The sequence below is a fragment of the Megalobrama amblycephala genome, linkage group LG20 (genome assembly GCF_018812025.1).
Source record: "Megalobrama amblycephala isolate DHTTF-2021 linkage group LG20, ASM1881202v1, whole genome shotgun sequence".
Classification (NCBI taxonomy): Eukaryota; Metazoa; Chordata; class Actinopteri; order Cypriniformes; family Xenocyprididae; genus Megalobrama; species Megalobrama amblycephala.
The window spans coordinates 4,005,916-4,023,870 of NC_063063.1; the positions used below are offsets into that span (position 1 = coordinate 4,005,916).

General features: G+C 35.9%; 1 protein-coding gene across 1 annotated transcript; it reads left to right on the forward strand.

Moving 5' to 3' along the window:
• The first annotated feature begins 2,169 nt into the window (after window positions 1-2,169).
• Window positions 2,170-16,769, forward strand: mmp25b (matrix metallopeptidase 25b). The gene is made up of 10 exons (XM_048171122.1): window positions 2,170-2,630; window positions 3,372-3,504; window positions 5,253-5,397; window positions 7,232-7,524; window positions 9,775-9,954; window positions 11,166-11,259; window positions 11,646-11,728; window positions 11,894-12,046; window positions 14,392-14,670; window positions 16,175-16,769. The coding sequence occupies exons 1-10, from the start codon at window positions 2,523-2,525 to the stop codon at window positions 16,426-16,428; spliced, it is 1,722 nt and encodes a 573-aa protein (XP_048027079.1). The 5' UTR covers window positions 2,170-2,522; the 3' UTR covers window positions 16,429-16,769.
• The last annotated feature ends 1,186 nt before the right edge of the window (window positions 16,770-17,955 follow it).

Here is a 17,955-nt window from a genome sequence, read left to right on the forward strand (position 1 = left end):
AAATACACATTCTATTTGTGGTTTGTAATAACTGCAATGTTTGTTTTACTGAGGGTGACTGGTGGATCCAAAATGGTTGATATTCATATTCATGCATTTTATTAATATTTATGTTAATCGTTTATGGCTTATGATTTATCAATTTTACTTCTGATTTCATATATTTATGTACTTCTACTTTATACATATGAATTCTCATATTTTCAAGTATTTACACTTTATTGTACTCTTATTGTCATTAGTCTTTATGTATGCTTGTTGTGTTCAGTTGTTCTTCAAGTGTTCCGGTGTGACAGGTCAAGCTGACATGTTTGTGGTTAGATATTGTACGCCTGCCAAGTACTGCAGAAGTGATGTTTTTCAGAATTAGTTGCTTATTTAAATCTGATCAAAATATGTCTGTTATTATTTCTGCTGACATTTGATTTGTAAGATTTGCAAAATTCCCTAAGGGGGTCAAAAAAACTTTTATATCTATTTTTGGCATCTGACCAGTTTATGATATAATGATGTAAATTTCCCTATATATGCTTATGGTATAAAGCTGACTGAGTCGTTGATAATTTAGCTTTTCCCTCCTTTGCTCTCCTTGACTTCTGCTCCTTCTCTCTAATCTGCAAATGTTTTAATGACCTATTCTTTTTGATCTTCATCTATTAGATACAATACGTGAAGTTCACAACGTAATTTCGGGAGGAGTGAACCCACCTAATCTTTCAATTAGTGAAACTCAAACATAATCTCAAGAGGAGGGAACCCTAATCTTTCAATTACATCCAGAGCATATAAGCAGCTACTCACCCTGCTCTGGTATCAGTTGTTTCGATATCCCTCCACCTCCCCAACTCCACCACATAAATTAAGCATCTCATCTATCGTACTCCTCTTCCATGCACTAGTAGTCCCTGGGGGGTATATCCAAGCTTGAGTTGAAGCTGCTTCCTCGAGCCCCTCCACAGCGGACAGCATAACCTTATTAGCTTAAAGATTTTATGAGGAAACGAACTCGTGAATCTAAATTTATTATTAACTATTGACTACTTCTTTATGATTGTTATTTTACCTTTTGGTTTTATTAAATATTTTCATTATCGATTAAAGTTTGCATGTGAGGCTAAATTTAATTGTAATGAATAAATAATTTTTCATCGACGTCATCACAGCCTGGATTTCTCAAGTTTTCGCCTGGGTTATTGTGGTAGTATGAAACAATGCCACACCTGCGCAGGAAAGGGAAGTGTCCCTTAGGAGGGTCAACGAAGTGAACGAACAGACTCCACTGGTGGCTTAAAAGCCCAATGTTCGTCCCAGAACCAAGGAAGGATCGACGAGCACCTCAGTGCTTTGCAACACAAGGGGAATTCGACAGAGAGACTGATTACATCATCCTATTGCTGAAGCACAGAATGGAGAGATTGAGACTTTGAAGGATTGAGTTGTTTAGGGTTATCAAATGATATATGGTTGTTTATTTTGTCTATTTGTGTGATACATCTGATGGCTATGTTATTTTGCTTAGTTTTTATTTAGGTCTAAGTTGATATTGAATTCACAATTTATTTTGACAGATATTTACATTACATTACTAAAACTGCTAAAAAGCAGAAAGCAGAAGATAGAAATTTTATCCACCTGACAATTGCGGTAAGTCCTCAACCCAGCAAAAGCCCAGGGGACGTTCGGGGTCGGGTTCGTTTAGAGGCCCTCGTCGGACCAGCCTGGTGAAGGCTTCCAGTCAATATTCTATGCAGTTAGCTGGGGTTAGAGAGGTGCCCGTAGCTTCATTTGGAGTTGATGTTTTTATATCTAATTTAGTCTGTATCCATTTTGTATCTTTTGAAAATTTTGTTGAGTCTTTAAAGACTCCAATATTCATTAAATATTTTCATTATCGATTAAAGTCTGCGTGTGAGGCTAAATTTAATTGTAATTTTTCATCAACGTCATCACAGCCTGGATTTCTCAAGTTTTCACATCAGTAACAAATCTTAAAAAACAAAAAACAAAATGAGTGTTGTAACGTAAACTCGAAACATCCTGTGTGTTTCAGTTATGGGTGTGACTGCACCTCCTTAGTTGTGGTGGTTTTGGTGTCTTATAACTGATTTATGGTCTGCAAAATGTGAGAATGACAAAGTTTAACTTAAAGTTTAAGTTCAAATTTGTTGATTTAACTCAAAGTTTTAAATAAAGACATAATTGAATAATTAATGTTAATATTAATTAATGGTTAAGTAATGCTCATTTGATTCAGCAGGGAGTAAGATTCTTACAGAGAATTTTTTTTCAGAATGAGAGAGAGAGAGACAGAGAGAGAGAGAGAGAAAGAGAGAGAGAGAGAGAGCTTCTTGTCGATTGGTCTCTGGTCTCTGCCCTGCCTAGTCCTTAGAGAGATCAGCTGAAGTAGCAAGAGAAACTGAGCATATAACGGTATGAGGACATAAGGGCAACATTAACCTTAGAATAAAGGCAGATCCTTTTATTTGTCTGCAGCTGTTTGTTTTTTTATTCCAGCGATACAAATGACTCTCTCAGGATATCTTTGGTTAGTTCAGCTGACCTGCACTGTGTTTGTGTTTATCTCTCCGGTTCATTTGGCTCCGATGCCGGACCAATACTCTCGGGGTGTGGTAAGATGAGCCTTATTCTGCATTACTACAAGTTAAATACTTTTAAAGACAGAAAAAAACAAACATTGTGCCATATGTCATTTGGGATTTTTTTTTTTTTTTTTTTCCCCATGTGTTTGTGTAGTTGCATGTGTGTAAAATCCCTGAGAGACAGATATAAATAAATTATCCAGTGGAATTTTTTCTGGGGGGGCTATATGTATATATATATATATATATATATATATATATATATATATATATATATATATATATATATATATGTATGTATATATGTGTGTGTATATATGTGTGTGTATATATATATATATATATATATATATATATATATATATATATGTATGTATATATGTGTGTGTGTATATATATATATATATATATATATATATATATATATATATATATATATATATATATAACCATCTGTCCATTACCAGAAGTGCATAATAAATAACATTTCTGTTAAAATGACCTTAAATACTTTAAAATAGCCTAAATGGACAAGTTTTAGTAAATGTTTTATATGAGAATAAGGATTTCCACACCACAATCTTTTTCAGAATGATTTTTTTTTTCCAAATGATGAATCATTATACTAAATGTTATCGCTACAGTTACAGTTATAGTAATTGTTCTTGTTTTGAAAGCCCTTTACACTGTATATTAAAATTATAAAAATGACACTATTCATGTATATATTCGCTTAAGTTAAATGAACATTTTACGTGTGATTTCTCTTAGGATTGGTTAAGCAGGTATGGATACCTGCCCCCTCCTGACCCCCGCACGGGGCAGCTGCAATCTAAAGAGGGCATTGAGACTGCCATCAAAGAAATGCAGCGATTCGCAGGCCTCAAAGACACAGGAAAACTCGGTAAATGCAATGCGTGTGCCTTTCACAGAAAGTACTTCATCACATGCAGGAAATGATCTAACGGCCTTGTGTCACAAAATTTAGAGAAGTCTGTTTCAGTGCCTTTTTTTTCATTTATTTGTTCTTTTTTATTCTAGATTTCCCTGCTTTTTTCTAATCAAATTAAATCAAAACACTATCTCAGCTAACAAAAATATATTCAAAGAATGTTTTGGTAATGGTCCCATTAAGTTATAAAAATATTATTTCTGAATGTTCTTTGAACATTTTGAAAAATCTGAACTTTTTTTAAAAAAAGTTTCTTGGTTCATTGTTGCTTATGCGAACATTACAGTGATAGTTTACCTGAAAATGAAAATTCTGTCATCATTTACTCACCATCATGTTGTTCCAAACTTGTTTGAGTTTATTCTGTTGAACACAAAAGAAGATATTTTAAAGAATGTTGGTAATCAAACAGTTGACGGTAGCCATTGACTTAGTAGGAAAAAAATACAATGGAAGTCAATGGCTACCGTCAACTGTCTGGTTACCAACAAATACCTTCTTTTGTGTTCAACAGAAGAAAGAAACTCATACAGAGGTGCATTTCCTGAAAGCATCATTAGCCAACTATGGTCATCAGTATAGTTCAACAAGTCTGTGTTTCCCGAAACCATAGTTCCAACGAACATTTGCATATTGCATCGCAAACTGTACGGTTGGAACGACAGCTCACGACCTGTGGTTAGAAGCATAGGTACTTGTTTTTATAAATCCTTATCTTGAGCAAAATAAGCAAGCTGACATTCAGTGCAATCTAAATCTATTATTTGAAATATATACAAATGTCATTTAAATCTTTTAGTTTGTCAAGAGATTTAAAGCCACTTTTTTGAAGAGTGTGCATGTGCATACGAACTACGTACACTAGTATAAAACCGAGCCTATGATTGAATCTGGAAATAAAGCAAAATAACTGAAAAAAAGTCATCAGGTGCCATGTCCGTAATTTATTAATTTAGAAGTTATTACTCCACCACCTGCATGACGTCATTAACCAACATGATTGAAAGACAAATTTGCGACAATGAGGTTTCATGACAAGCTAGTTGATTTCTTCACTGATGCATTATTGTAGTTAGGCAGCGAGTTACGGCATTGTACAGGAAACGCACCCCAGGTCTGAAACAACTTGAGGGTGAGTACATGATGACAACATTTTTATTTTTGGATGAACTCTCCCTTTAAAGGAACATTCCATTTTACCATTTTGCAAACATAAAGAGAATGTTACTTGAATGGAACATTCTGAAACAGGTAGTAACATTTGAAAAAAGGGTATGCAAACATCCAAGCAAATGTTTCAGGTAAAAACATTCCATGAACAATGCATAAAAAATGTTTTTGTGCTAACATTTTGAGAACATTGTTAAAGACCAGATAATTTTGAAAAAACATTCTGGAGGAACATTTGTTATGAGAGAACCTTGCCACAACGTTAGATAAAGTTCTAAGAATGTTCCATGTTAGCTGGGATTTTGTCAATTATTGATATATGCAAGTGTAATGATGAGATTTAGAGTGACTTTGTCTTCAAGCTGTGATTGGTGGCTTGTAAATGGTGGGTTCAATAAATTTCCTCCAGAGAAAGAATTATTTCATTGTCTCTCCTCCTCACATGGGGTTTTATTACATGTACTGTAATGGGCTCTGTATCTCTGAAGTCTATATATTGATCTGAGACCTTCTGTCCTGTGCTTCTCTAGACAGTGACACCCTGAAACTGATGAGCACTCCACGATGTTCACTGCCAGACATTATAGGGTCCAAGGACTTGCTGAAAAAGCGAAGGAGGAAAAGAAGATATGCCACTGTTGGACTCCGCTGGAAAAAGTCTGACCTCACATGGAGGTCTGCACTGTTAGAAACACACACCTAGCTAACAGGGAATGTTCTCAGAACATTATGGCAAAGCTACCCTAGTAAAAAAAAAATAATAATAAAAAATAATAATAATCTAATATATATTTCATACTAAGTATACTTCAAATCCATTACCATATTTATTGACATATCTCTTAAGACTTACTGATGTAAAATTATAATTACATTTTATTTGGAGTATTTCTTTATTGCAAAATGCACATTTCTTAATATTATGCCTAAAAAAGTGTTTTAATATCACTATTAATAAGTATAATATCAGTCTTTAAATGTAATATATTTAAAGTGTACCTAAAGTATACTTGCAATAGTTCCACTTTAGCACAATCAGATATACTTAAGTATATCTTTTAGTTCCACTTCCACACAATTAAAGTGGATTAAGTACAAAATTAGTTGTTCCAATTTAGCAGACTTTAAAGGGGACCTGTAATGACCCTTTTACAAGATGCAGGCCTAATATAAGTCTCTGGTGTCCCCAGAATGTGTCTGTGAAGTTTCAGCTCAAAATACCCCACAGATCATTTATTATAGCTTGTCAAATTTGCCTCTTATTTGGGTGTGAGCAAAAACACGCCATTTTTGTGTGTATCCCTTTAAAAGTAAATGAGCTGCTGCTCCCGGCCCACTTTCCAAAAGAGGGGGCGGAGCTTTAACAGCTCACACTTCGGTTGCTCAACAACAACAAAACTGGAGAATCTCACACAGCCAAAATGAGGATTGTCAGTAACGGTGTTCAGCCTTACATGTTCAAACTGGCATCGAACACTGATGGAGAGACTCAGGAACAACTTTTAGAATGCAACTAGACGTTTTTGAACGGTTAGTGAATAAATGTTATGTAGTTGCTGTGGAGTTGATTCAACTCATCCACTAGCATGTGCCGTCATGTTAATCTTTTGTGCAAATCCAGCATTGAATTGACCCTCGTTTGTGAAGCAGTCCAGCCTAATATGATGGCATGGCAGCAACACTTGACTACAACAACTCTTCCTCTTCTCCAAAGCAGCCCAACATGGCCTCACCCCCTTTGTTGCATGTTCTAGAGGGCGGGGTTTATGTAAATTTTAGGGTTAGTGATGTCACTAACCCAGGAATAATCTCTATGTAGTCCCTACCAGCTTTTTTGTTGTAGTCGTCAAACAGCAAATTCTTTAAAAGAAAATATCTCCCTTTGCATTGAACTTTGAGTGTCGTAACTTTGCAGATGTTGTTTATGCTAAAACAAGCAACATTACACACTAACTAAAGTTAAAAAAGTGAAATAATAATCAACCACCCCTTTAAGTATACCAGTTTAGAATACCAAAAGTACAATTGCGGGGTATTTTTATTCAGCACAAAAATAACATATTTCTGGTATATTTGGCACATTTTAAATACTTTTTTTTTTTTTTTTTTTTTTTTCTTCACTAGGGTATGAAAAACTTTCTTCTTGTAACGTTAATAGATTGTTTATTCAAAGTTATTGTCCTTAATAATGTTCTCAAAACGTTTGCAATTAAAACATAATTTATACATTAATTTTACAGCTTTTAACATTCAAAAGTAACATTTCCAGAATGTTTGCTGAATGATATGGAATGGAATGGAATGTTTCCTTAATGTTCGCATAACCCAAGAAAAAAAGTTTTTAAAAATATTCAGAGAGCATTCTGATGTTTTCAAAACTTAACGGGAACCTTAGCAAATCGTTCTTAGAACATATTTTTGTTAGCTGGGTGGTCACTGCTGAGCCTAATAACTTACAATATTCATTTTAAATATGCATTCACTAACTTATCTCTGTTTTGCCTACTAGCATCCAGAATTACCCATCTCTCTATCCATTCCTAAAACCTGATGATGTAAAATCTATAATGATCTATGCCTTTAAAGCCTGGAGTGATGTCACTAACCTCAACTTTCAAGCTGCTCCCCCCACAAGCGAGCAGGACAGAGCCGATATTAAGATCTCTTTCGCTCGCTCACTCCACGATGACGGGTATCCATTTGATGGGAAGGGAGGGACACTTGCTCATGCCTTCTTCCCAGGGGAGTATGAAGTTGCTGGAGATACGCATTTTGATGATGAGGAGAGCTGGACCTATGGAGGCAAGAGACACAATCATTACTAGATATTCACTGACTGATAGATGAATAACCGTCCCAAAGCAGAATATTTGTGGAGTAATCAAATTCAATGCTTTTACAAATGGTGTTTTTTTTTTTTTTTTTTTTTTTTTTTTTTAACAGAAGAAAAATGATTTAAAATATAGCTTAAATCAAGTTGTCACATTTATATATATATTATTCTATACAATACAGATTGTTTAAAAGCAGCTTCACATTAATAAACAGGAAAATAAGAGTGTTAATGTTGTAAAATTCAATTTAAGCTGTAAAGCAACTCTGAAGAAAATGTATTGAGTTCATCATTATTCAGCTCAGTTTAGTTCAGTCAGTGTTGTTTCAGTTCAGTTCAAGTGTAAAGTTCATAAGTAATACAGCTGTATCCAGCTTTACAGAATACAACAGTGTCATTCAGCTCAAGTCAGTTCAGTGTTGATTCAGTTCAGCTCAGTTCAATAATGGTTATTACCAAAGTCCCTCATTTCACTCGGCGGCCATCTTTGAAACGCCTCTCGGGCATCCTGGGCATCATGCAATCTCTTTGAATGGGAAACATCAAATTCTCCAAAACTGTTCGCCAACCTTACGATTAAATTTCATATTTGAAATCACCAATGAAATCTAACAACAACCGGCTCATAATTTATAATTTAGTTTCTAAACGCTCGAATCATGACAAAAAAACAAACTATTTTTCAGGCTGAATCAAGCTAATGCGCATGCGCAGACCTAAATGCGCGTCTCTTCGGAGGCGAGAGTCTGACTGTTTCTATAGAAACCGGTGATTCTAACGGCCGCTGAAGTGACGCGATGACTTTACCAGTCGGCGATTGGCTCTTATTTAGAAGGCGGGACTTATTCCGCCATATTTTGCGTTACACTTTCTCCCATTCAAAACAATACGAGTGACACGTCTTGTGTTATTCTATAGTCTTTGTTATTACCCAGCTTAATTCAGTTCAAATTTTCCATTGTCTACAGCATTCATTTAGTAAGGGGTAATTGTCCCAAGTAAGGGACATGTACATTACCCCGCTTTTTACACAGCTACTTGCCACATAAGTAAATAATTAGAGACAAAATAGTGATCTGAGTCGAAATATTTTATCAGCTTTAAACGCAAAGCTTCCGCGGAGAGAGCAGTTGCTAGCAAGCAGCAAGTTAAAACTAGACGGAAATTTAAGTCATACCACATATTACACGGCATTTCGCCACATAAATAATTATGGGGATAAGAGATATTGATCTGAGATGAAACAGATTTAAAATCGTACCTGTTTGTAATCTTATAATCCATTACAGTGAACAAAATATTTGCAAAAGGGCAGCAGCTGCGTTTGTATGAAACAAAAGAGAGCGTGTCCGTGATACCGGAAAACCGTACACAAAATATTGATTTGACTGAGTTTTAATATTTTATTAGCTCACCAAATGCAAAACTTCCACGAGAAAAAACCATTCCTAGCATTCGGATGAGCCTGTGTTATCTGTTTTTTGCGGTGGTTGTTATCGGGGAATAACACACCGCTGGGTGGCGCGATTGACCAGTCAGAATCAAGTATTCCACAGAGCCGTGAAATAATCTTAATTAATGGTAAGCTCAGCATTTACTAATACATTATTACGATCAAAAGATGTGTCTGTTAACATTAGTTAACGCACTGTGAACTAACATGAACAAGAACATTTTTATTAACAAACAGTAACAAAGATGAATTAATGCTGTAAAAATACGATGTTGTTAGTTCATGTTAGTTAAAAGTGCAATAGCTGATTCTCTACAAAAACATTTTTTGTTATAGGCTATGGTTGAACGTCTCCTCATATCCTGATAGAAATCACTGTTAAACAGTCTAAATGTATTTTTATAAATAAATCTTGTGTGTGGAAGGCATAGGACCATAAAATGTTCATGCATCTTTATATTTGGTCTGAATGAAATAATACAATGTTCTACCTGTCTGTCGGCATATGTTTTTACATACGCACAGACATTGCGTTAGCGCATTTCATGCTATGACAGAAATGAGAAGTGAAGCATGTCTCATCTACAGAAACTTTTTTTCAGGTTTTCTTGATTTCAGAGCAGTTTTATCATACTAAATCATCTAGAAGAAAATACGTTTTTCATGCATTTAGTCAAAAGTGACCTTAATTGATGAATCACCCACTTATAAAATGTCATTATACATAAATAAGAATTTCCTCTTCTTATTCTCTCAATGTTTTCAGACGACAGCGGCACTGATTTGTTCGCGGTGGCTGTGCATGAATTCGGTCATGCCTTGGGTCTCTCTCATTCCTCTACTTCTCCTTCCATCATGCGGCCGTACTACCAGGGTGCTGTTGCAGTTGATATCAGATCTTATATTCTCCCAGATGACGATCGCTATGCCATTCAATCACTCTACGGTAGGAGCACGTTCAGACGCTTTAGTTACCTGCTCTGGTAGTTGTAATTTATGATTAAAGGGATTGTCTACCCCAAAATTAATATTGTGTCATAATTTGCTCATTTTCATGGAAGATCACATTACTTTTCTCAATATAACAACAACATCACCTGAGCACTATATGTCAAGTTTTCTGAAATCATACAAAAGCTTTATGTGAAAAACTTTTTTTGTTTGACTATTTCTTTAAAGCTGTAGTCCGTAACTTTTTTTGGTTAAAAATTATCCATAATCAATTTTTGAGCAAGTACATAGTGTTCAAAACTATCTCCCTATCTTCACAACAATAATAATGTTTTCTAATAAAATCAGTACTGGTAACCACCGTTCATCTTTACGTCATTATGTCACGTCTGTTTACATAAAGAAGGAGTTTCAGCTAGTAGGCTATGGCATATGAGGATGCTGCAGGTGGAAGATAATTTAAAGCATTTTCTCACAGCAGCTGGAATAATTAAACTTATAATTTTGATGGCAGACTGAAAGGTCCAAATGATAATCATCAGTGACAATTGGAGATTCACCCGTAGTCAAAAGCAAAAGCCTTCGGACTGCGGAGTGGCTACATAAATTAAAATCTACAGGTAATGCTAATACACTCTAAATAAACAGTCACGCAATGCTGATGTTATTAACTTTAACAATTTGAGAACAAAGTATAACAATTATATTAATTTTCACGGTTTGATGTGATCTGAGCTAAGCGATCGTTAGATTTAATCATCATTGGCAGCGCAATTTATTGTAATGCTTTTTTTCTCAGTTGGTCAGAACAAAAGTGGCAGAAAACTGGTGAAAATTTTTATTTTGGTCATACCTCCAAGATGTAGAATCTGTGATTCTGAAGTACAGTATCCACACCGGTGCGGTGACTGACAGCAAACATTAGATTCATCCGTGCTGAGGAGCCGTGCCAATGCACAACCCACGTAAAGATGATAATTCCACAAATAACTGCAATTGCAGGTTTCAAACAGAGATGGCGACAAAGAGGCAAAACTTACGGATTGCAGCTTTAAATAAGAACGTGCCAAGAATGTAAAGTTAAATAAAATGTAAATGTAACACTTTATAATCTGTTAGCTGGCTTGAATTAATCTTTCCAGATTATCGCCATTAGCCGAGCTGACCATATCTATGTTGGTTGGCTGTTGGTTTGTTATTTGACAGGAAAGAAGATAAGCCCATCAGCACCATCCCCAAAAAACCCTACATCACAACTACCCAAACCACCAAATACACCTCATCCCAAAGTACCTTTAAAGTGAGTCACGTTTACCAAGACACATGCAATACCGGTCAGTAAGATTTTTTTAAATTGTACTTTTATTCAGCAAGAATGTATTAAGTTGATCAAAAGTGTAAATTGTACATTGTTCAGAGATTTCTTCATTGTTCAGAGAGTAAATGCTGTTCTTTTGAACTTTCTATTCATCAAAGAATCCCGAAAAGAAATGTATCATGGTTTCCACAAAAATATGAAGCCTTGATGAGCTGAAGAGACTTCTTTCAAAAACATTAAAAAAATCTTACAGACCCCACACTTTAGAACAGTAGAGTACACTGCCATATCAGCTGATAATAACATCTCCAACACTCAATGAGAAGAAATTAAAATTACGGCCCTCTGTGACCTCTCTGTTTTTCTAGACCTGATCCGTCAATCCAGAATCGTTGTGAGGGTGGCTTTGATGCGGTGGCAAACATCAGAGGAGAGGTTTTCTTTTTTAAAGGTACAATTTTACAGATTTTGCCTAGCTTAAAAGATTATAAGCCACTTACATAAAGCTGCTGAAATTAATTTCTTTGTAGCTCAGTTTTTTTAAAATGTAATTTTAAATTAATTTGTCACAGATGGAAGAACATTGATTTTTGTATCATTTCCTCTTCTTCGTCAGGTCCATATTTCTGGCGAATCCAGCGGTCTAGATCTCTTGTGTCCCTTCAGCCTGCTCTCATAAAAAACTTCTGGATTGGTCTTCCTCCTGGCACCAACAAGATAGATGCAGTTTATGAAAGAAAGTCGGATAGCAGGATCATCTTCTTCATAGGTTAGTTTCTTTTTATTCATTTAGGTGCACAATGGAAGAAAAAATTCATAGTTCTGTCATGATACTCTAGATAGCGCAGGCTAATAGGTCCTTAACTCTATCTGCTAGCAATCACATCATTTTCAGGGCTGATTGGTTCCTGCTGCATCAGCAGCCAATGAGCTCGCTGCTCAACCTTAAAATACTTGGTCAGCGTTTGCTGTAGCAGTTTGCAGCGTGCTTTCAGAAACCCTACACCTTCCCCAGCTCATCCTGTAAAGATCTTCTATGGGTAAATCATGTACGCTATATTGTACAGCAGCAACATGTCTTACTTGCTCACAGCAGTGTGTGTCGTGTATGTATCATAGACTGTAAAAAAATATGGATGATGCACCTTCACTCTCTTCCATTGTAGAAAAGTGAAGCCGCCAATGACATCTTTGAACCCCAGTCTGCGCAATAGTGAGCATGAAGTGGAGCCGCGGTATCAAGACCCTGCCCACACTCCTGCAGAATTGGTTAATATAGTTTACTGAATGACTCATTATGAAATAAACAGTTATGGAAATGTAGAAATTAAAATTGAAGCTCCAATCTCCTCTCGAAAATCCTGTTGGTGCCTCAGTGACTACTATTTCATTCAGAGAAGCTGTCAATCTCAGCTGTCAATCATGATGTCAAACTCCAATTTTTATAGCATCACCACAAGATAATCGGGCTGATTTTGTGCCGATTTCTCCCCCTCCGACAATCATGTCCTGATTATATTGATGGTTCTACAGATTATTTTATCAGATTTTCCTGTGGTGTGATGTGTGTTAAGAGTGACTGAATCTGCTCGGAAGAATGTCGGAGCCGCCCCGATCGTAAATATTCAACATGTTGATCAGAAATCCTGATGAGTGGTGAAAACCCTGAGGAAAAAAATGTGCACGCTCTGGAGATTATCACATGAAACAAAACAAAATCCAATTAGAAAGCGAGCTGACAGAAGACTGAAGCATAACAAATGCATTGCGCAGCACAAAGTTTAAAGTATTAGAAAGCAGAAATGGAGGATCAGCTTGTTGATTTGTGGCAACAGCATGAGTGTTTATACAACGTGTCCTGTAAAACATACCAAAATCATTCCAAACACTATCATTGCAATTTCTTCCTGCTATCGTCTGCCAAGTTTACTCTGAATTCTTGAGAGATTTTGCAAGATTTCCCCTGTTCACAGTCGGGACTCTGGTTAAAAAACTGTTTGTGTGTGGTGTGCTGTCTTTATCACATCACGGCACACCACACGCTATACGAGCAAAACGGTGAAATCTAGGATTTTTTTGTCCTCATGTTTGTGGTCTCTCACATTTTGAAAATTTTATAAGATTTAAAAAATCTTTTAGTGTGTACCCTGCATAACTAAACACTCTTATAGGATTAGTTCACTTTCAGATAAGATAATTTACTCACCACCATGTCATCCAAGATGTTCATGTTGTTCTTCAGTCGAAAAGAAATTAAGGTTTTTGATGAAAACATTCCAGGATTATTCTCCATATAGTGGACTTCAATGGCCACCAAACGGTTGAAGGTCAAAATGACAGTTTCAGTGCAGCTTGAAAGGGCTTTAAACGATACCAATGATCTATATCTAATGATCTATATGCTTTATAAACACAAATGATCGCCTTGCATGTGCTTCCACTTTCCGTATTCTTCAAAAAGCTTACACTGTATGTCCTACACCTTCCCTATTCTACTATTCTACTATGGAACCGTTTGGGCTCCATTGAAGTCCACTATAAGGAGAATAATCCTGGAATGTTTTCATCAAAAACCTTAATTTCTTTTCGACTGAAGAAAGAAAGACATGAACATCTTGGATGACATGGGGGTGAGTAAATGATCAGGGGAATTTTATTTGAAAGTGAACTAATTCTTTATGAAAAAAAAAAAGCAAACAAACAAAAAAATGAACACTTGAATTTACATCAGCGTGATAAAAACTACCTAAAATGACAGAAACCAAACTTTGAAGTGTAATTTGATTGTTTAGCTCATCTCACGTCCCATTATATTACATGGAGAGGGCGGGGTTTATGAGCTATACTGCATCTGGTGGTGATCAAAATGTTTTGGCTTCACTTTTCAGGACTTGTGCGGCACATTTGGTATGTATTGGCAGTAGCAAGTCCCGTATTTTGCTCTGCAGCAGCAGAAACAGCAACAGTGTAGCAGATGTATTCCGCCAAAACCAAACATATTGACATTGTCATATCCATTACCAAGCCAAACACTCCAGGAGTTGTCATGACAGAAATCAGTTTGAGAATGCTTGTTTCTGTAAGTGAATGCATGTGATGTTTTATTCCACACAGGCTCACAGTACTGGGTATTTAAAGACACTGTGGCGATGTCTGGTTATCCACGTCCGTTGTCCGACTGGGGTATGATCTCTCATGATGGAAAGGAGGTGAAGAGTGTGGAGGCGGCCTTCATTTGGGCTCATAATGGAAAAACCTACATCTTCAGCGGTGGAGAGTTCTGGAGGTTCTCAGAGGCTGAGCAGCGTCATCAAGACGCCGGTTATCCCAGATTCTCTTCCCTCTGGAAGGGCGTGCCCAGTAACCCTGATGACATCATCACCGAGGAAGAGGGTAATATAGAGAAATTCCATTTGAATCAAGTGCATTTTCAGCTTAGTATACAAAAGAAGCTTTTGTTATGCTTCATATCAATCTGTTGCAGTCAATGGGACTATATTTGCAATGGTGATTATGTGTTTTTGTAGGTCAACCCAGAAGTTAGCATAACCCTGGTTCCTTTAGCTTTGGGACTATTGCAGAAAATAAGCTCAGTGACCAACAAAAGTTTATGATTCTTACACATTTTGTTCAGCATGATAATCCTCACAAATGCACACCACTTTTGAAGCCTAAATACAATCAGCAGAAGTAAAAAGCTAAATGTAGGCTATAAATGAATTAAGCCAGCAAATTACGTAGCATGACCAACATTACCACAAGTAAACTTCTGACAACTCTTTCTTTGTTTAATTTCTCCTGAATGTGTGAGTTAGAATAGTTAGCAAGAGCATGATTATAAACACAATGAGGATGTGAAAGCTATTAGCCAGTTTATGAGTTTACCTGTTCGGCCTGATGATGGTTAATGTCCCTGAAAACCTCTGTAGTCCCATTTAGTCACTTGTTAGCAACCGCCTTTTTAAGACAAGTAAAAGTTTCAAAAAAACATAAGTATGGGGCATTTCTATTGTATTTTATGTTATATAAAACGAGAAAATTGTGTTGTGTTCACCACAGACCTTATTTTAGGCATTTAATAAATATATATATATATATAAAATAAATTAAAACAACACAGTGGAACAACTTCAGGACTAAAGTACCAGAAGTGCAAAATGCCCCAAATATAAAGTGATATAATTTTTTTTAATCTTAATCATAAATGGCACAAAATCTAATTTTAATGCATTTAATAAATTGCTGTGCTTTTCTTATTTTTAATTTCATATGAATATCAACATATGTGAGATTTAGTGAGCAGAAACATAAAAATTATATTTTGTGTCTCTGTGACATTGTATTATGTTAAATATGTGTGTGTTTGTTAATGGGGGATTTGTAGACACATTAATGTTTTTAAAGTGGTGGAGTAAATAATAGTAATAATTATAGTAATAATAGTAATAAATTAATATTATTCAACAATTTCAGACATCTTCACTATTAATATAAATTTATCGGCTAACTGAGTTAAATCATTCAATTTGAATTTATAGTGTTCCTATTATGAAATATCTTCAAATAAGATATGCACAATTAAATATGAATATATTCATATATTCATTATGCCTGTAAATAAGTTTCAAGAAACTAAATTGTCAAAACACTTTTTTTTTATCCCACAATGCAATGCGCTCGGCTTGATCTTCTATGCCCAGTGTGACAAATGAACCAAAATCATTATCAGCAACGATTATTTGATTGAAAAAGCCAACATTTTGTCCACAATCTTGGATGCTTTTTATTCACTGAGTTTGTTACAATGCATTATGGGATTGTCCTCTTCCTGAGTGTTGGATAGAAGGCAACTTTTTCCCATCATGCCTGTGATCCTTGTTCTTTCTTTGCCTCTCAGGAGATGCCTATTTCTTTAAGAACAACTCATATTGGGTGGTGAAGAGCGGAGAAATGGATCAAGACAGTGTCACTCGCAGATCGACCGCAGTTGATTGGATGAGATGTCCAGAACCAACACCAACCACACTTCCAGGCAATCCACGTGGAAGAGAAGGAGAATGTAACTGTGGCATCAGCGGAGCCTTAAAGATGAGTGCTTCATCGTGGTTACTGTTAATCACAGTACTGCTTTATCCAGCTGCCTTCATATAGGGCTCAACTTGCAATAACTGTTGTGTCATCGGCCTTATGTTACAAAGCACTTAAAGTGATATCCAATATCCAAATATTACTTTAGAGCAGCTTCACATGGTAAAAGACATGGTTTGATCTATGCAGGTTTAACTTACAAATATAGTCAAATCAATTATTTTTAAGTCTTTTTTTAAGAATAAAGTTCAAGGTTGAAATGGAATTAACTATATGAATTCATTATTTATAGCTTTTGCTGTCACCCTGTTGCATTGTTCAAAATATTGAATTGTAATCCACTTGACTTTGTGTCTATATTTCATCTGTGACTACAGGGTAAAAATATACAGTGTGAAGATTTATCTAAATTAATTCATTTATATCATGAAGGCAGCTTAAGATATGCTGCAATCTATATGTTGTCCAAATGATCTCTAGCTGCAATGACAAGTTGGATCCACTTGGGGGCATTAAAACACAGTGTGGCAGAGCTTCAATATGTTAGTGGCAGTGTCAAATTCAGTTCCTTAACGGATTAGTTCACTTCAGAATTACAATTTCCTGATAATTTACTCACCCCCATGTCATCCAAGATGTTTTTGTCTTTCTTTCTTCAGTCGAAAAGAAATTAAGGTTTTTAAAGAAAACATTCCAGGATTTTTCTCCATATAGTGGACTTCAACAGTAACCAACAGGATGAAGGTCCAAACTGCAGTTTCAGTGCAGCTTCAAAGGGCTCTACACGATCCGAGACGAGGAATCAGGGTCTTATCTAGTGAAACAATCATTAATTTTCTAAAAAAAAAAAAATGTATATACTTTTTAACCACAAATGCTCATCTTGCGCTGCTGTGTGATCCGCCACGCATGACGTAATCACATTGGAAAGGTCACGCGTGACACAGGCTTAAGTACCGATCCAGTGTCTACAAAGCGAATGTGCAAAGACTAAGTCAAACGTCCTTTATAAAAAAAAGGAAAACAATGATATTTTTCGCCGTACTGCAGTACTTCTGGCTACGTCACACATGACCTTTACAACATGATTACGTAATGTGTGGCGGATCACAGAGCTAGTGCAAGATGAGCATTTGTGGTTAAAAAGTATATATATTTTTTATTTTTTTTAGAAAATGACAGATTGTTTTACTAGATAAGACCCTTATTCCTCAGCTGGGATCGTGCAATTTGGACCTTCAACCCGCTGATGCCCAGTGAAGTCCACTATATGGAGAAAAATCCTGTAATGTTTTCCTCAAAACCTTAATTTCTTTTTGACTGAAGAAAGAAAGACATGAAGATCTTGGATGACATTGGGGTGAGTAAATTATATGTGAACTAATTCTTTAAGGGCCACTGTCCTGCTCCACTGTTCAGCTCCAACCCTAGTTAAACACACCTGAACCAGCTAATCAAGGTCCTCAGGATTACTAGAAACTTCCAGGCAGGTGTTTTGGAGCTAAACTCTGCAGGACAGTAGCCTTACAGGAGCAAAGTTTAATACATGAGGGGACCTCATTTATGAAACGCTCGTAAGCACAGATTTGA

Bases quoted from the DNA above. Each gene is read 5' to 3' on its own strand.
- mmp25b (XM_048171122.1), top strand. From the start codon at position 2,523: ATGACTCTCTCAGGATATCTTTGGTTAGTTCAGCTGACCTGCACTGTG. The intron at 2,631-3,371 runs GTAAGATGAGCC...GATTTCTCTTAG, and splicing joins ACCAATACTCTCGGGGTGTG to GATTGGTTAAGCAGGTATGG. The intron at 9,955-11,165 runs GTAGGAGCACGT...GTTATTTGACAG, and splicing joins TGCCATTCAATCACTCTACG to GAAAGAAGATAAGCCCATCA.